Source organism: Gadus chalcogrammus, chromosome 13 (genome assembly GCF_026213295.1).
Source record: "Gadus chalcogrammus isolate NIFS_2021 chromosome 13, NIFS_Gcha_1.0, whole genome shotgun sequence".
In the NCBI taxonomy this organism is placed as follows: Eukaryota; Metazoa; Chordata; class Actinopteri; order Gadiformes; family Gadidae; genus Gadus; species Gadus chalcogrammus.
Genome location: NC_079424.1, coordinates 4,123,430 through 4,142,963, shown reverse-complemented (window position 1 = coordinate 4,142,963; position 19,534 = coordinate 4,123,430). Strand labels below are relative to the sequence as shown.

At 48.2% G+C, this 19,534-nt stretch overlaps 2 protein-coding genes across 2 annotated transcripts; both read right to left on the bottom strand.

Annotated features, from left to right (window-relative positions):
* Nucleotides 1-259: 259 nt before the first annotated feature.
* prph (peripherin) lies at nucleotides 260-6,757 on the bottom strand. Its single transcript, XM_056605773.1, has 9 exons — nucleotides 6,110-6,757; nucleotides 4,199-4,259; nucleotides 3,648-3,743; nucleotides 3,025-3,192; nucleotides 2,287-2,412; nucleotides 1,542-1,762; nucleotides 1,310-1,374; nucleotides 1,115-1,188; nucleotides 260-989 (listed from the first exon to the last, which is right to left on the bottom strand). Exons 1-9 carry the CDS (start codon nucleotides 6,679-6,681, stop codon nucleotides 906-908), a joined length of 1,467 nt encoding a protein of 488 aa, XP_056461748.1. The 5' UTR covers nucleotides 6,682-6,757; the 3' UTR covers nucleotides 260-905.
* Nucleotides 6,758-12,352: 5,595 nt separating this feature from the next.
* Nucleotides 12,353-19,200, bottom strand: pmela (premelanosome protein a). Its single transcript, XM_056605847.1, has 12 exons — nucleotides 19,056-19,200; nucleotides 18,012-18,107; nucleotides 17,638-17,784; nucleotides 16,963-17,103; nucleotides 16,279-16,440; nucleotides 15,760-16,044; nucleotides 14,641-15,630; nucleotides 14,355-14,516; nucleotides 14,140-14,242; nucleotides 13,793-13,998; nucleotides 13,347-13,437; nucleotides 12,353-12,924 (listed from the first exon to the last, which is right to left on the bottom strand). Exons 1-12 carry the CDS (start codon nucleotides 19,111-19,113, stop codon nucleotides 12,777-12,779), a joined length of 2,589 nt encoding a protein of 862 aa, XP_056461822.1. The 5' UTR covers nucleotides 19,114-19,200; the 3' UTR covers nucleotides 12,353-12,776.
* Between the last annotated feature and the right edge of the window lie 334 nt (nucleotides 19,201-19,534).

Here is a 19,534-nt window from a genome sequence, read left to right as displayed (position 1 = left end):
ATTGATATGTGAAACCTATGTTTTCCTCCCTATGTCTTGCAGATGCAGATTCAATTGAGTGTGCCAGATATTCAGGAAAGTACAATGATACACTGACTAAACAATTAACTTGTTGACCTATATTTTACATTTTAAAATAATTTATAATAAAATCAACACAGTTTTGAGACTGGTTGTTCCAAAACACACACACTTAAATAAAAATCTTATTGAGTCAATGAGGAATTTATAATTAATGACACAACACACACTTCTGCTCTTAGTGACTTTATTTAAATCTCTGCTTCCGGTTGCTCAGTAGACATTGTTACACATTGTATTTCTGTAAGGTGTGGTTATTGTTGTTCTGGTTATGGTTAACCAGGATGCAGTTAAATGAGAGCTCCGCATGTCTAAAGAAACACAGACGCAAACATGATCACCGTCGTCGTGTGACATCAGCCTTGACGTGGTTAACCCTTAACAGTCATGTCATCAGTCACACAGACGCGTCTTCAACGACCACCTCAAAGCACCCTGTCCTTCACTGCCCCCCTCACACCTGGCCTTCTTTCATGAGGTTGTCTTTGTGGAAGAATTAGTGCCGACCTGCGGATGTTTCAGGGCATGCACGTAAACAAGGCCCCGTGGTGGCCCGGTAGTTGTTCGGCTCGTTGCGCAGCACTGAGGACTCGTTTCTACAGCGAAAATGAGCGGTTATTACTAAGTAGCACCAAGGTGACCCTGCCTAAAGACACGTTCATGTTTTTTAATATTGCACCGTAAACAGTAAGCTAGACATTCACACAAACAAGGAGCGGGAAATGAAGAGCTAACCTTCTACTGATTGTTTAAACCTTTTAGGCAACTTTTGCTTTATACTATATTAGTGCAACCCTGGAAGCTGGAGCGTGTGGAGTCATGAGCTACTCCTCATTGGAGGAGTCCTTGTCCTTGGAGTCACGCTGGTCTGCCTCTCTCTCCTGCTCTTTCCTGGACTCCTTGATCACCTGCAGGAAAAACAACCAGTCAGATATACTGTATTTCATCCATTCGTCCGATACTTATTCCCCTTGTTCCTGGAGAGCTCATCTCTTTGATGTTAGAAGCAGGTTTGATCTGCAGGTGAACCCACCTCTCCATCGCGTGTCTCCACGGTCTTGATGACCACGGTGCGTTTGCTGGAGACCTCTGGGATCATCTCATACTCTGTGGATACAAGAAGAAAAAGTAATGAATAATCCAATGAAATACTTTTGTGTCACTTGATACTTGAGATTGGTTTATCGGTGGTTATTCTAAGCCTAAATAACTTTTAATCAGATCTCACCTCTGTCACTTGACTGGTTGCTCATGCTGAACTGATTGCTCATGTTGAACATAGGGATGGTGATCCTGTGGGGCAGAGGAGAGTGATAGGTCAGGGAAATGTGTCAATCAAAAGTCCAATACACCGGGACTTAAACCATGAACCACGGAAAACAATAGAAACTCAAACTAAAAAGCCAAGTTTATTGGAGCTAAATAGTTTGTTAAAAAGTGAAGAGTTTGCGGTTCCTCACCGGCTCTCCTCTCCCTCCAGCAGCTTGCGGTAGGTGGCGATCTCGATGTCCAGGGCCATCTTGACGTTGAGCAGGTCCTGGTACTCCCGCAGGTGGCGGGCCATCTCGTCCTTCAGGTGGCGGATCTCGTCCTCCAGACGGCCCACGCTGTCCTGGTAGTTCCCGACCTCGTTCCCGAACTGGTCTTCCATCTCACGCATCTGCCTCAGCAAGGACTCGTTCTGAACGCCGCACGGGAGGGAGAGAAGGGGAGAGTATGAACAATATGGTAACGCAGGTGGTGACATAGTATTGTATCGTACGACAAGCAGTATAGTGACGCATGTAATCTGTAGTGTACTACAAGCAGTATAGTAACGCATGCAATCTGTAGTCTACTACAAGCAGTATAGTATAGCATATAATAAAGTATTGTAGTTTAGTATAGGCAGTATAGCATCGCATGTAATATAGTATTTTAGTGTAGTATAGGCAGTATAGTATTGCATGTAATGTAGTACCACAAGCAGTATAGTATAGCATGTAATATAATATTCTAGTGTACCACAAGCAGTATAGTATAGCGTGTAATATAGTATTCTAGTGTACTACAAACAGTATAGTAATGAATGTAATATAGAATTGTAGTAGTAGTATATTATAAAAAAATATATATATATATATACTATAGTATTAGTACACTTCTATAGTTAGTGCTGTAGTACATTATAACAGTAATGTAATGTGCAGTAATGTAATGTCTCACCGTGTTCTTCATGGCGTCCACCTCACAGTTGAGGGACTGGATCTGCCTGCGGGACTCGTTGGCTTCCTGCTTGGCCTGTCGGATGGAGTCGTTGTTCTTCTTGGCCGACTCGGTGAGGTCAGTGAACTGCAGGAGGTAACCACACGGCCCGCACGTAAACACAAGGAACCAACGCTCACCGCTCTGGAGCAGTTCCGATACCGATACCAGTATCGGAAATTCCTCAGATACTTCCTAAAATGCAGCGTTGGGTATCGGTGAGTATGCGAGTCTATGGGCCGATCTGATTCCACCACGTGACTAGCTCATTCACTACCCAGGCAGAGAACATCTCAAACGCCACGGTGCTATGCTGCGTTCGTTATCGGTCGGAGGTGGAAAGTCGGAAAGGGGAAACGCGTCATCCACGACGCTACGTGCGATCGAGCTATCAAGTCGGAAAAACATTGATGCTCACGCTTAACTACAAGAATACAAATGTAATATTATTATAATCCTAGGTTCTAAATGTAAATGATCTAGTTCAGATAAAAATAATTTGTCGACATTTAGTGAACCGACTATACATTGCGGCCATCGGAAGAGAACCCGTCAATAAGAATAAGTGCTACAAGTCGTCACAATGCTTGATGCTGTATCGGTATATACTCGGTATCGGCCCATACTCAAGTTCAGGAATTGGTATCGGTATCGAGAAGGAGAAAATGGTCTGTGCTCCGGCGCTGCGTTCCTCCACACCTTGGACTTGTACCACTCCTCAGACTCATGCATGTTCTTGCTGGCGATGGTCTCGTACTGGGCTCTGATGTCCCTCAGGGCGGCCGTGAGGTCGGGCCTGGCGGTCTGCTCCACCATCTCCATCTGCTGGTGCTGCGTCTGCACGCTCACGTGCACGTCCTGGATCTCCTGGGACCGCCGCCAACGGGAAGGGGAGGCACACGCAGAAAAACACAGCACAGACATACACACACACACACACACACACACACAAACATGCACACGAACACACACACATGGACACAAACGCACACACACACATGCACGCAGGCGCACACACACACACACACACACATGCACACAAACAAGCACGCACCATCACACACACACACACACACACACACACACCAGACACACACAAACAAAGACGCACGCACCAATACACAAACACAAATACACACACAAACACACACATCAAACAAACACACACAAACCAATAACAGGTCAATAGGAGATGATCCAAGGTCAATATTCTCTTATTTTCTCTGCTGTGCGTTGAGGTTAAAAGCAATGCCCTGAACTCAGTGTTTTGAACTATTGCACCTAGAGCAGACTATGGTTGGGCGTCCCTGCAGAGACGTTACCTCATCATGGAGCTTCTTGAGGAACTCAATCTCGTCCATCAGAGACTCGATCTTCCTCTCCAGCTCCAGGCGGGCCAGTGTGGCGTCGTCCACATCCTGGGGGACAGAGGAGGACGTGTTGGGGGGTTTAGCGTTATCTTCCGAAAGATACGACTCTTTAACCGCGGGGATTCATGGAACACTGAACAGAACAGGGGTTCTTAAGTGGGGGTACACACAAAAAAAAAAGTACACACTAAATTCTAAAAGCTAGACGATAGAAAATGGACGAGTGGTTGAGATGTGAATCTGAAAGCACAGATAGCTCATCGAGTATCAACAAAATGTCGTCAGTTTCAGGATAAATATATTTTAATGGATTCACCCCTTAATGCTCTGATACTCCCCTTGCGATGTGCTTCTTTTGTCGGGAGAAATAAAAACAAAAAAATCTCCCCGAAATGTTTTGCGTCGGTGTATGGGGTACTCAGCTGAGAAAATATCTTAGTGGGGGTACACTAGTATAACAAGTTTGAGAACCACTGGTATAGAACAAGCATCCGGTTGTTTACCTTGCGGAAGACAATCAGGTTGCCTTCAGCTTCGGCCCTCTTCTGCGCCTCTTCGTCCAGCCTGTAGTGAGGAGGATGAAGGAGGAAGAGGAAGGGCAACGGGTTTAACACAAGACCTCCTTCAGGCCCAGGAAAACCTTCTTGACATGGAAAAGGTTTCGTTGTGATTCCGTTTTACGATGCATGCACCAGCTGGCGAAAAGCCTGGGAATCGATTTCATCAATTTGCGGTGGCCCTACTCCCAGAATTACACCGGGTCCTTTGGGATCGCCGGCCGGCCTTTTCAGCTAATTTGGTTTGCTGATGGGGTCGTCTGTCCGGACACAACCTCTCCTCAGCACTTCCTCTCCCAGCTCACTTCCATCGCACTTTCTCCCTTTTCTGCTGTATCATAAAGGTTATCATCTCAAACCGAACAGCGTGATGAGAGACGACACAGATAGATATTAGGTTTTATTTCATGCATTATTGGGTTCAATAACTACGTCTTCGGGCTACTAAACTACACCCCAGATTAAAAGTGAAAGCGTGGAGAGCTGGACATCCTACAGGCGTTAATATGAGTGTAACCAGTGGAAACAATGGAGGCTGAAAAGCATCTTGTTCCTGGTGGTTCTCAACAGGCGCTGGGTGTGTCTGCGCCGTGAGGCTGCTGCTGTCGCGTGTCACCCAGCGAAGACGCAAGAGGACATAAACCAGATTAGTGGCATGACATCACCGGTGTGGTCGGGCCTCCTCATCTTTAATTCATGCCCTGTCCCATGCAGGGTTGTCATTCCCTAATGGGGTCTCTGGCACCGTCCCAACGGAGAGGGAAAGATGAACGCCCCCAGACCCCCCACCCCCAGACCCCCCCCCCCCCCCCCCCCCCCCCCCACCCCTAATGGAGCCATCAGACGCATTGATTTTTCCACAAGCTATTTTCTACCACTGCTCTAAACCATAGCCACACCTTGCTTCTCCCCTGCCCATCCTTCATTCCCCCTCCCTCCTGAAACCACTCCCTTAACTCCTCCCCTAACCACTCCCATAACCCCTCCCCTTTCCTTGGGAGGCTCCGCCCAGTCTCTAGTTTGTCCAATTTGCTATCAAGCCTTCGCAATAGACATAATAATACGGAAAAAACGTCGCCTTTGTCTCGATATTCCCCCTGCTTTGCTACAGTCTCATATCTATTCAGGAATTATCCAATTATAACCACCGTTATGTTTTCTTCTTAATCATTATTAAACTCAATCAACTTCAGAAACAATCCTATTAGCCTGTTGTACCCATTGTGTAATGCAATCAAGTAGGGCGGAACTATGACAAATCGTGGCCTGAATGCCATGCGGCGCTTTGTCATTCAGCTCCACCATCACACAGCCAATAACGTGAGAGCCTCACTAGAGGTCCTACGGCGCTAAGTGCATTACAAGAGATCACACAAAGCTCAGTGGATCTGTTGCATGTCCTCCCGCCGAACCACGCCCTACACCGCTGCGAAGAACGTTCTGGCCGCTGCAACGCCCATCGAATGTCACATCCCTGGATTACATGTCCACATTCGGGTCAAGGTTCATCTGCTCTATCTGTGTGTCTGTCTGCCGACCGGCCGGGTGTTTCTGTCTGTCTCTCTGCCTGTCTTGGCGCTGTACCCATTCAACCGGAAGCAGCAAAGGTGCATCTGCTCTATCCGTCTGTCTGTCTGTCTGCCGACTGGGCCGGGTGTTTCTGTCTGTCTCTCTGCCTGTCTTGTCGCTGTACCCATTCAACCAGAAGCAGCAAAGTTGCGTCTGCTCTATCTGTCTGTCTGTCTGTCTGCTGACCGGGCCGGTCAGTCAGTCTGTCCCCCCTGTCGCTGTACCCCGTTCGACCGGCGGCAGCAGTGCCTCCCTCTTAACCCCCTGACTCATCACGGGGTGGCCCACCTCTGCCGGAGCAGGCCCAGGTCCTCGGCCAGGTTGTCCCGCTCCACGTGGAACTGGTCGCGCTCCTTGCCCACGTCGTCCAGCTGCCTCTTGAGCTCCCGCAGCTCCTCCTGGAAGAGGTCGGTGGCGCGGCTGGGCTGGCCCTGCTGATGCTGCCCCTTGAAGGTGTTGAGCTCCTGCTGCAGGCTGCCGTTCTGCTGCTCCAGGTAGCGCACCTTGTCGATGAAGCTGGCGAAGCGGTCGTTGAGCTCCTGCAGCTCCTGCTTCTCGTTGCTGCGCGTGGCCAGGAACTCCTGGTTCACCGCCTCCGCCAGGCTGAAGTCCACCTTGTCGTAGGAGATTCGCGGCTGGTGGTGGCTGGGGCCGCTGCTCCGCCCGCGCTGGTAGGTGGTGGCGGAGCGGGAGGACACCACCGGGGACATGGAGCGCATGTAGCGGCCACCGCCGCCTCCGCTGGCGCCGCCGCCCGACATGCGGGAGGAGACGGGGGAGTAGGAGGACATGGAGATGACTTTGGGGCCGCCGAAGGTTCGGTGGTAGGAGGTGGTGGCGCGGCTGGAGGAGTGGCTCATGGTGGGTCCGGACGCGGCGGCTTTGGGGGGTCAGAACCTGGACGACTGGAGGACTCGGAGGTGCAGGCGAGACTCTTGAGAGGTGCAGGCGCGGAGCAGCGGGATGTCCGGCAGAGAGGCTCTGGGGTTTTATACCCTGGACGTATCCTGCTGCCTCACGTCTCCTCCTCCTCCTCCCTCCTCCCTCCTCCTCCTCCTCTCTCCTCCCCTCCGTCGCTCTCAGCCCCACCCTCAGACCCGTCATCCTTCCCTCTCGGTCCCCGCTGCCTGTCGACCCCTCCCCTCGTCCTCTGGTGAGACCAGCCCCGCCGGTCCGGTCTCTCTCTCTCTCTCTCTCTCTCTCTCTCTCTCTCTGCTGCTCTATGCCAGTTCCATCCAGTCTCCATGGCACTGGGACATGAAGACGGACAGATGGGCAGTGTGTCCTCCGTGCGTTGTTGCTCTGATACCCAAAGAGGTCTCCATGTCCTCACCACTTGGACGGTTGCCTAATCTAATGCTTCCCCTAATGCCGAGTTCCGACTATTATCAATGCATACTAAGGCCTTTCTCCGGGAGGCTTTGGGCCTTCATAGAGCCTGAATGCTACCGCAGATTAAAGTGCTCTGTCATTCTTTTCTTTCCTTCTGAATTCTCCTTCCTTTCTCCCTTTCCTTCCTTCCTTCCCGCCATCCTTTCCGTCTTTGTCCCCCCCCCTCTCTCCGATAATGGAGCGCAGTATTGACGTTATGATGGGTAGTGGCAGAACCATGACTGTGCAGTTATTCTATCCCTTAGAACTAGTGTGCATTACATCCAGTAATCCTTGGTGGCTTATTGATATTTAATAACTCATGCCTTTAATGAGCTTAGTTCCAGCAGAAGAAGAGGAAACTATTATTGAATTGGACGTTTATTTCACATTTATATTAGCATGCCGGAGAATACCTTTTTCTTTCTTTACTTTTAAGGGGAAAAAAGGGAAGTTCATAAGTAGGATAACTGCACACACACAAGTCACAAGTACGCTCCATGGAGAGCTGTTGTACAATACATAGTAGTGCTAATGATAATAGTGGACAGAGTAGTGCTAGTGATAAAGGTTCCAAATATTAGCGCTAGTGATATTAGGTAAAAAGCTGTAGGAGAGCTAATAGTATTTATTTTTACTGTCAAATTCTTGAATTTCTAATTATTAAAATTGCTTTTCTGGCTCCACTCCTGTGTAGCTTTTACATAAAAATGCAGACAAATTAAGCAGTTACTCATTCAACCAGTCAACGTACAGCATTGCAGCAAATATGATACATGTTTACACATATGTACCATACTGTGTGTGCGTGCGTGTGTGTGTGTGCGTTGGTGTGTGCCTGCCTGCATGCTTGTGTGTGTGTGTTTGTGCCTGCGTGCGTTCCTTTGTGTTTGTGCGTTTCTGTGTGTGTGCATGTGGCTCTATTTAGAACGCTGACAGGCTGCTGATCCGATATACAGTAACAGTACATGCGCTCTTCTCACTGGGTGGGGTCCTTTCTCCCACTCCTCCACCCTTCTCCCCTCGCATGCAGCACTTTCTCCATGCTTACTTTAATTAATTATAACGTCCACACAAGTCATATGAAGGATAATTGATGGCCAGGCAATAGCCATGTTTCTCCGCCATTAACCTGCTACTGGGGGGGCCCCATTAGAGCCCTTAGTTTAATGAAAAAGCTTCACACACAAGTGGCCGGCTTCCTGGCCTCCCCATCCCTCTGGGCGGACTGCAGCCCACGTGACGCCAATAAAAGCTCTCCCTTTCTCCCCCTGGATCTCTTCCTCTTCATCTCTGTCTCCTCTCTCTCCCCCCCCTCTCTCTTATCTCTGTCTCCTCTCTCTACCTTTCTCTTTCTCTTCATCGCTGTCTCCTCTCTCTCGCTCCCCTCTAACTCATCTCTTTCTCTCTGTATCCTCTCTCTCCCCATCCCTCCCATCTTTCCTCCCTTCCTCTTTCTCCTTTCTCCCTCTTTGTCTCTCTCTATTCTTTATTTCCTTTCTATCTCACCTCTAACTGTCTCTATGAATGTGGGAATTGATGTCTCTCTCTCTCTCTCTCTCTCTCTCTCTCTCTCTCTCTCTCTCTCTCTCTCTCTCTCTCTCTCTCTCTCTCTTTCTCTCTCACACACACACACACTTCCCAAACACACTAACACAAAGTCCCTGTTAGCGTTCTGGGGAAGCTGTTCAGGACGTCTGGTTCCTCATAACAAACGTCCTCTGGAGCTTTAATCAGATCAGCCTCATGGCCAATAACTCTTCTAAGGCTCCACTCTGAATCTCTCTATGCCTGTCTGTCTGCTCTCTGCCTCTCTGTCTGCCCTCTATCTGTCTGTCTGCCTTTTGCCTGTCTGTCTGCTTTACGTCTCTCTCTGATCTATATCTGTCTGTCTGTTCTCTGCCTGTCTGTCTGCTCTATGTCTGTCTGCCTGTTCTCAGTCTGTCGTCTACTCTATATCTATCTGTCTGCCCTCCGTATATCTGACGGATCTCAGTCTGTCTGTCTGTCCGCTTTCTGTCTGTCTTTGTCTCCTGCGACAGGGCATCACGCGGTGTCTAACTTCTTCGGATATCAATAAAGTTTTAGATCTTCAATATCAATGAGCCATTGTGGATGTTGGATTTGTGAACAGAGCTCAAGAAAGGTTAAGTGATTGTTTGTATTGTGCAAAAGGAAATCACAAGACGCTCTGAAAACAAAATCACTTATAATAGCAATCCCCGGAAATGCTTTTAGCAGATTAAGATCAGAATACTACGTAGTTCCACACACTTTCCTGGTCTGAACCGAAGGACCTTTCCTGGTCCGTTCTTGTCTGATCTGAAGGACCTTTCCGGGTCTGATCTGAAGAACCTTTCCTGGTCTGATCTGAAGGACCTTTCCTGGTCTGATCTGAAGGAACATTCCTGGTCTGGTCTGAAGGACCTTTCCTGGTCTGATCTGAAGAACCTTTCCTGGTCCGTTCAGAAGAACCTTTCCTGGTCCGATCTGAAGAACCTTTCCTGTTCTGATCTGAAGGACCTTTCCTGGTCTGATCTGAAGGACCTTTCCTGGTCTGATCTGAAGGACCTTTCCTGGTCTGATCTGAATGAACATTCCTGGTCTGATCTGAAGAACCTTTCCTGGTCTGATCAGGAGAACGTTTCCTGGTCCTTCTGAAGAACCTTACCTAGTCCAATCAGAAGGACCTTTCCTGGCCTGATCTGAAGAACCTTTCCTGGTCTGAACTGAAGGACCTTTCTTGGTCTTATCTGAAGGTCCATTTGCTGCAGTGAATTCAGTCCTCTCTTTCTCTGCACTGCAGTGTGTCATGTGACCTGCATGTCAGCCGCACACTGTTCTCAACACAACATGGTCATAACTAAAACACGTGTGCGAAGTACACTGAAATAAACGTTGTGAAAAGTGTCTGTGAAAAGTGTCAAAAAGAGATGAACAGATTCTTATAGTCACAACCTTTATAAATACTTTTGTTAATCAAGTCATTACAAACAGAGATGGACGGACTCTTAAGCCACAACTTTATAAATACTGTTGTGTATCAAGCCTTCACAAACAGAGGTGAAAAGACTCTTATAGCCACAACTTTTATAAACACTGTTGTGTATCAAGCCCACACAAACAGGTGTAAGGACTCTTATAGCCCTGTCCTTTATAAAGGCTTTTGTGTCTTCAGCCAGCACATACAGTATGTACAGACTCTTATGGCACACCCATTTAAACCAAGGCGTCTCCCTACTGTTGCACTGCCACCGTGTGGACACTGTTTGGAAATCTTGCAATCACACAAATGCATCGCTGATGTCTTGGGATGGGGAAATACCTCCAAACTCAATCCAATACTGCAATGCTTTCATTTTTAGAAATATGCAAAATATGCAAAAGACTCTTTCCAATCACACCCTTGTCCCGGTTTTAAGTACAACTCATTATTTTCCATCATCATGTCTCCACGGGTCTCCTGTCTCCACACCACACCCAGCAGGCTCACTCCTTCTCATGGGTTCCTTCTTTAGTGGTTCAGGTTTCACCCCCTTGCTGACTGAGCACTTATCTGTGGAACACGGCAGAATGCGTCGGGCTGGAGCTCTCATCTTACCACGCTGCTCAGATGTCCGCCGTAGTATGTGAGCCTTATCCCTCCATCTCCCTGCTCGTGGAGCCCAGGAGCAACACGCATGTCAGCGATATCTCTGTCTCTGAAATGTGGAAACCTCTATATTATACATTATTCCTACCACCATCTTCTAAGGAGAACATAGAGGGATTCCTGGATCCTTCCTGGTTCCTCTGATGTATGTTAGAGAGAGCTTGTTATGACCCGTGGTCATAGTTTAGTGTATGTGCTTGTGTTGATGTCCCTTCTTGTGTTCATGTTTCCTGGCATGCCAGCCTGTTGACACGTTTGTTTGAGTTGATTGGATGATGAGTTAATCGATACTACTGACTGGCTTGGCAGGGAGAAGCTAGGTTTGTGTTCACGTGAGTTTCAGTTGTCCGACTAAGTTTTGTTCAATTAAATGTAAAACAAACCTCTTCTGTTTTGAGAGCCTGATTTTTGGGAATCTGAGTAGGGAACGGAGAACGTCCGTGTTACCGGCCATTCCCCTCGGCCGGCCGTGCCATAGCTGGTGGTTGATGGGATGGTGCACTATGTATTGATCTGTCTGGGTTCCAGACAAGCTGAGTTGCTCCCCTCATATCCTGTTCAAACTGGCTCTTGTGCCCAGTCATCTGGGCTGAGAGGACTCACCACAACGCTGCTCTTAGTGGCTCAACTAAGGAACGCGACAAAAAAACGAATGATACGTTTATTGCCTTCAGTTTGCTTCTCAGGAGGATGTAGTCAGGGGCCGGAAATGTTAACTTTTTTTCAAATGTATGAATGGTCAGTGGAATTATGTTAACGTTCTGTTGAAATATGTTAGTGCTCTGCCAAAAGATGCTAGCTTTGGTGCCACCAAAGCTAAATATCTGGTTTGTGGATCGACACTGTGTGACACTGTGATCAAAGATGGCAATACGCTACAATACACGAAACCAGCCATCCACCCTGTAGTGGAGTTCTGAGAATGATCCATACGGCTGTATCGATAGTCCGCCTAGACTCCGCATCCCCCCTTGGACCAGGTCTCTCGCAAACAGAACCCCCTCAGGGTGCATCTGAGGCCAGGGAAGATGTGGCAGCCGTGGAGAAGGATTGAGACGAGGTCAGGGATGACATCTTTAGGGTTAGGATTAGGTTTAGGTTTAGGTTAAGGGTCAGGGTTAGGGTCACGGTTCGGATAACGGTTGGTGTTAGGGTAAGGGTTAGGTCAGGGTTAGGGTTAGGTTACGGCCAGGGTTAGGGTTAGGGTTCGGGTTTGGGTTAGCTTTAGGGTTAGGCTAAGGTTTAGGTTTGGGTTAGTGTTAGGATAAGAGGAGAAGCAGGAGAAGATGGAGAGGTAACCAACAGTAACTGGTTGAGTGTACTCATATTTTTCTCCTTGCTGTCGTGATCATAATGTAAATTAATAGATTAAACTAATAATCTAATACTCTAAATTAGTATAATGTTAGAATGGACAGAGGTCACTATTTAAATACTGCATGATCAAATTAATAGGAAATGAAGGAAATTTTTATAAAAACAAGATGATGAAACACGATGATGTAAGTCTTAAACTTTTATTAAGTACGGCAAACATTGGAAAGGGCAAATGATTTAAACTACATTGGAATAGGAATTGAAAAGAGGTTAACATTAATAATGGTGATTCTTCTCTAAGGACTTAGTACGTCACAAATAAGTTACAAAACAGTTAGTGCCATTAAATAAAAAATAAGTGGAGTCAAAATAAATACAAGATTTTCTCACAACGGAAGCATTTATTGACGGCCATCTGGGTTCCATGGAAATTATTTTATTTCATCTGCGAATTAAGTAATTCCATTTCTGCATCTGGTCATTGAGCGCGTTAACAGGGGATTGTGTGAAGGTGTGTTTCCGTCAGGTTGTGTGAGAACAGGGGCCTACACGTTGGGCTACAGTGTATGCCTGTCCCCAGGGGAAGGGGCCGGGGGTGGTGATGGCAGCCTGGCCCTAGACGCCTCGGCTCTGGAGCAGGGGACGACTCTCTCCTGGAGACTGGCGGCTCAGCAGGTTCCACAGCAGCAGGGGCACCGACGTGATGGTGTTGACCCCACTGCCCTCACCCTCCTCCCGCAGGGGCTGGTACTGCTTCACCCGTCTGTGGAGAGGAGGGGAGGTGAGGTGAGGTGAGGGATTGTCATTGGTTTAAGGATAGCTCACCTGTACATTAATCTCATTGGTTGAAGGATAGACTACCTGTACATCAATCTCATTGCTCGAAAGATAGCTCACCTGTAAATCAATCTCATTGGTCTAAAGATGGCCTACCTGTACATCAATCTCATTGGTCGAATAATAGCTCACCTGTACACCAATCTCATTGGTCGAAAGATAGCTCACCTGTACATCAATCTCATTGGTTGAAGGATAGACTACCTGTACATTAATCTCATTGGTTGAAGGATAGACTACCTGTACATTAATCTCATTGGTTGAAGGATAGACTACCTGTACATTAATCTCATTGGTCGAAGGATAGACTACCTGTACATTAATCTCATTGGTCGAAGGATAGCCTACCTGTACATCAGTCCGATGGTGCCCATGATGCCCACGATGACCATGACTCCCAGTACAGTAGCGGCGGTGCCGGCAGGAGAACCCGATGAACCTGCGGTTCCAGTGCACAGAGTGAGACAACAATAACCCCCGAGCTCTCAGCTTCCTGAGGAGACGCGGATGGGCACTCTCTCTTTTTATAAGTCTATTAAAAAATCAATCCCACCATACCCGGGGGCACCTCACTGTACCATCAATAAGATTTGTTCTGACGTATTGTATGACTGCACTTGAAAAAAGTAATTAAAAACAATAAAAAAAAAATCAAAATGAAAGTAAAACCCATACACATACCCAGGTCATACCCAGGTCACCTGGATTTTTTATGACGTATTGTATGACTGCACTTAAAATATTGTAAAAAAAACAACAAATTGAGTAAAAGATAAAAAATAAACCCCACGTACCGACGGTGACGCTGACTCTGGCGCTGGCCACGGCGAGGCTCACGTCGTTGGTGAGCGACACATTGACGCAGAACTCGCCGGAGCCGTTGAAGAACTGGCGGAGGACAAGCTGGCAGTCCGGGGACGGCAGCGCCACGCCGCACACCGTCTCCACGGGCGTCACGCAGTCGGCGTCGGAGACCACGGTGCACACCTCGCTGGGCAGGCTGCGGGAGGTCACATGACACAGTGGGAATACAATCCGGACCAACCACAGTCCTGTGTTAAGTACCTGCTGACTGAGGGTAACCCAGCAGCACTGAGTAGGACGGGGAAGCGGGAGGAAAGCGGCGGTCGTGATTCCTCACCTTCCTTGACAGCTGATGGTCAGGTCCACGGCATTCTGCCCCAGCTCAGTCGTCAGGGACACCACGTTGGAAACCTGCAGGATCTCCACACTCTCTATCCCCTCTGTAGTGTAGAGAGGCCAAGAAGAAGTCAACCATGAAGTCCTTCACGTCCACTGATGGCGACCCGAGTACCATGCATTGAATTCAGACCACAAACGCTCGGCTTCACTCACGGATGATCTCCACCGAGGTGGCCAGGGAGCCGTAGCGGTAGACGGTGCAGTCTGCGGGGGCTTCGGGGGCCTGTCTCTTGGTCAGGACCAGCGCCACCTGGGCGGGCTCGTTCTCCGCGGTGACCTCCACCTCAGCCGCCAACTCCACCGCGACTACTCCAACTTTTTTTTAAGGGGAGAAAATGGAAGATCGTTTTTCAGATGTTTAACAGAGGTATGTGGCCTGAGATGATTGGAAAGTTGATGGAATGGGAATGTAATGTAACGTATGGACATAATTGGTCACCTGTTGGGACTGCGCCCTCATTGAATTCGACCTCTGCTACTTCCGCCTCAGCGTCGACCGCGGCAGCGACCTCCACGACCACCGCGGTGCTCTCAGTGGCCGCAGGAACCAGGACGTTAACGGCCGGGGCCGCCTCTGTTACCACGGCAACCGCCTCCACCTGCTCCACTGACTCCACCGGAGCGGCAGTGGCAGCCTCCACCACCAGGGCTTCTTCTGCCTCCACGGCCACGCCATCGACGGCGACGGCGACGACGGCCGCGTCGGTGGGGACCGCGGCTTCATCTACAGCGGCCACGGCGGCCTCAACAACCGCTTCTGCCTCAGGGGCCACGGCGGCCTCAACAACCTCTTCTGCCTCAGGGGCCACAGCGGCCTCAACAACCCCTTCTGCCTCAGGGGCCACGGTGGCCTCAACAACCTCTCCCTCTGCAGCGGCTACAGCGGCCTCATCAGCCTCTTCAGCTGCAGGGACCACAGCGGCCACAACAGCATCTTCTGCCTCCGGGACGACGACGGCTGCCTCAACGGCCACTTCATCTCCAGCGACCACAACGGCCTCCACAGCCTCTACGGTGGCCGGGGTCACAGCGGCTTCGACCGCCTCTTCACCTGCAGGGGCGACAGCTGCCTCAACAACCTCTTCATCTCCTGGGGCCAGGACGACCTCAACAGCCTCTCCTGCTGCAGGGACGACGAGGGCCTCTTCATCTCCAGGGGCCAGGACGACCTCAACAGCCTCTCCTGCTGCAGGGACGACAAGGGCCTCTTCATCTCCAGGCGCCACAACGGCCTCCACGGTCTCTACGGTTTCCGGGACCACGGCGGCGTCTGCCTCCCCCTCTGCTGCAGGGGCCACGGCGGCCTCGGCTGCTGTGTCCACAGCGAGGTCGGTCGCTGGCTGGACGGAGGCAGCGAGGGCCAGGTCGTCAGCTGGGATGGGGCTCGGGGTGGAGGCCACCACAACGACTACAGGGGCGACTGGGGCCACTGAGGAAGGTAAAGGGAGAGGTTTAATGGGTGACGGACAATACATATAAGTAGCAAAGTGTGGTAAAAGGAGGATGAGTGGGAGGACAAACAGAGGAGGATTTGGATGTTGAGTTCATGGCATCGTACCGGCGGTGGTCTCGGCACAGGCGTTGGGAATGGTGGCCATCAGGACCACCTTGGGTTTGTAGGCGCCTGGCGACAGGTAGGTGTGAGTCACGCTCAGGTCCCTGGAGATGAGGGTCCCGGTCTGGTCCCCAAAGTCCCAGTTGAAGGTGATGTCGGAGGAGCCCAGGTACTGGCTGGGATCGTGGAGCCGGACATTGAAGGCGATGGCTCGGTTCTGGATGAAGCTCTGGTCGTTCTGGTTGACGTCGTTGATCTGGTTGAGGGAGATGGTGAAGGGGATTTGATCTGAGGGTGAAGAAACAAGATATTAGGATACAACCATGAGATGATAGAGGAGTTGCAGGGTGTTGATCACAGAGGAGTATAACATGGTGGATTATAACGTACACCAAGCTATATAAGGTTTTATGAGTTTTGTAAGGATTAACATTTTATAAATTTGTAGAGGCCTGTAGTCTCAGAACACCTGGTCAAATCTTTAAAGTCAAGTTGAACATGTATTGTAATAAGTGTTCAAACCGGTGATGGAGAACTGTGTTGAGGCGTATCCGAGGGGGATGAACTGGTCGTCTCCACGGCTGTGGTAGATGACCACCTCCATTTTGTAGGAGCCCAGCGGGACGTTGTCGGTGTCAATGCTGAGGGAGGAGGAGGGGCCGTCGGCCACCTGCCAGAAGCGACCTTTGGAGGAAACCAAACCACTCATAAGAACACTAGAAGCTGTCGACTGAGCTGGAGCAGTCAGTTGAGCGACACTTCTGAATCTTTAACATCGTCTCTGGACTCTAGCTGTACAATTAATTTCTATACACAGATATTTTCCATTTCTATAAATCTAATTTTGTTAAAAGATGATAGATTAGTGGAACAAAAATACTTTTATGTTTCATTACTTCACCGGGGTTGATAATACATTGGGCAAAACATAGAAATACATAATTTTTCCGTTAAAAATCGTTGCTATGCTGATAGATCATGACATGATAAAGACATGATAAAGAGAGATACAATGTTCATCATGCCAATTAGAATGACTACGTTTCCACAACGAGTCTTAGGGTCATCGTTTTTAATGTCTGGCCGGGGTCAACGGATGTAAACAAGCCTCTTAGGCTAACTCTGGCTCACTTACAGTTTGGCTGTTGATTAGTGTGCAATTAACTCTGAAATCAACCAAGAAATAAAAAAAATAAAAATCTTTACCCCAAGTTTTCCACACAAACACGTAGCGGGGCTTCCGATCCTGAGTCCTGTTGAAGGAGGAGCCGTCTGGGAACACCCCGACTCCTCTGCTGCCTGAGGCCCGGTCAGCGTACACCGCCTGCCCCTCCACATAGTCCCGCCCTGGAAGGGACCAATCAGAAGAGTACAAACAGTGAACCAGGATGCAACGCCACAAGGTCCGGAGAGCAAGGCCTGAAGGTGATGGATGACCAAGAGAATGATGAACTGCCACTTAATGTACAAACTTATTGTATGTTGTACATCGTGCCTCTTAATGTACACACTTATTGTATGTTGTACGACGTCCTGGCACTTAATGTACACACTTATTGTATGTTGTACGTCCTGGCACTTAATGAACACACTTATTGTGTGTGGTACGTCCTGGCACTTTTAAATAGTACTCATCTTATCCTAGCTATCTTTGTGGTGTAAGGGGAATGGGTTAACCTATCGATTGTTAGTGCTTGGCACTTAGTTCTATGAACATCCTTACTGTACCGACAGCAGTATATTGTTCTTTCTCTTTCTTCTGACAAATGAACTTATATAAAGGCGGCTGCTAAACGCCATGAATGTAAATGTAAATGTAACAGTGTTCCCATGTCATAAAAGCGTAAAAAATGATGTCAAAGAAAGGAGAAGATGGCTGACCGTCGACGGTGCAGTTCCTGGCCCAGACCACCTGGCCGTCGGGGAGCACGGATTGGTTGGTGGGGAAGTGGAGGTCGATGTTGAAGGTCGCCTTGGCGCCCGTCAGGGTGGGCGCGTCGTTCCGGACTTCAAAGGATACGTTGCCGCCTTGAACCCAGCCACGGGAGGAAGGTAAACGACATCAATGTGGAACATTTAGGTAAACATCAGTTCTACACATACAGGAAATAACCCACAGGATTATAGTGTACATCGAGCTGAAGAAATATAGGGTTTTATTAGAGTTTTATAAGGATTAACATTGGACCAATTTGTAATGGCCCATAGTGTCAGAACACCTAATGAAACCTTCTAAGATGAATTAGTGTTCTCACCAGTCCAACAGTTTCTGAATCTTGAGTCTCCATCTCTCCATACGGGGTACATTCTTGAGTTCCATGAACGAAACCGTGTGAACTGAACCTTAGACCCTGAAAGACAAAATACATGAGGCCTTCTGAACGCACCTAAAGGGTTTCGCAATATATGATTGAGCCTGTAACAAAAAAATCACGTGTTCTATTTGAAGAGGCCCAATTTCTAAGAGATGTTTTGTTTATTCTTTCAAATGTTCCGATGCAAACCCACTTCAATGTTTCGATTTTAAATGTGGTGTTCTGTGAACTTGGCAGGCAGAGTGAACATGGCACAATGGTAAATGCTGAAGGTATGACGTGTGTTGAGGTCTAGGGGCGCCAGTCACAAGACCGGGCTGAAACCCCCCCAATCCTTTTCATGTGACCATCATCTGAGCGGTGGTAATCCCAGCGCTGGAATGAGAGCTCAGACGTGCAGCCACCTTCCCTTCAACTTGATTGATGATCCGTGTGGGAAACCTCATCCATAACCTTGCTCTAATCATTTGGTTTCACGCAAAGTATCCAAATCAGAGTGAACTAATTAAAAGTATCCTGAATGTGAACTAATAGAAAGAGTCTACGTTTCAGTTTTTAAATGATTGCTTTGAATTTATTTGAATTTGTGAAGAGCGGTGATTTGTGTGGCCATGAAATCAGCTTAAAATCTTAGATAAATTCACCACACATTTCAATCAATGGATTACTTTAGTCTCAAAGAGAACACACATAACCTAACAAGCGTGAGACCACTAGTTGACACGGAGGTTAAGATGATTAGTAACATTGGTCACATCTAATTTAACTACATGATGCCTTTGAGCAAAATGAGGAAGCTCGAAATCTTAAACCACTAACAAGCGACAGTATTGTTTGTTGAGGAGGTGTTAATACCATAGTTCTTTTGTCACAGTGGCGAAACAACTCAATGACAGACATTGGGAACTTAGTGAGCAAGACAAATAAGCATCAAACCATTGATCAGATCCAACCATGCTATCTAGGAACTGGAGATGTACTCACTTGCCACAGTTGTAGATGTGAAAGCCAATACCAGAACCAACAGAGTTATCGTCCCCATTTTAGCACGACCGTCTTGATCCTACTTCTCACCTGTTCTAAACAACTTCCAGACTGACGAAAGGGAGGACTTCTGAGCCTCTTTAAGAGTACCTCTGGCCCTGAATTAGCATAAACGTTCCTCTCATCTCTGACATCATCATCTAGGCTGCCCATTGGCCCCGCCCTCTTTGGTCAACTCTGGGTTCTGTTGTAACCGATCAGTTCTACTCTACTCCAATACATGTTATTGTTCAATCTTTATTGATAAACTCTTTGTTCTGTTGTAACTGATCGGTTCTGTACTGTACTCCAATAGATGTTATTGATCATTATTCATTGATAAACTCTGGGTTCTGTTGTAACTGATTGGTTCTGTACTGTACTCCGATAGATGTTATTGATCACTGTTCATTGAGCAATCACAGTCTTGTTATTAGTTT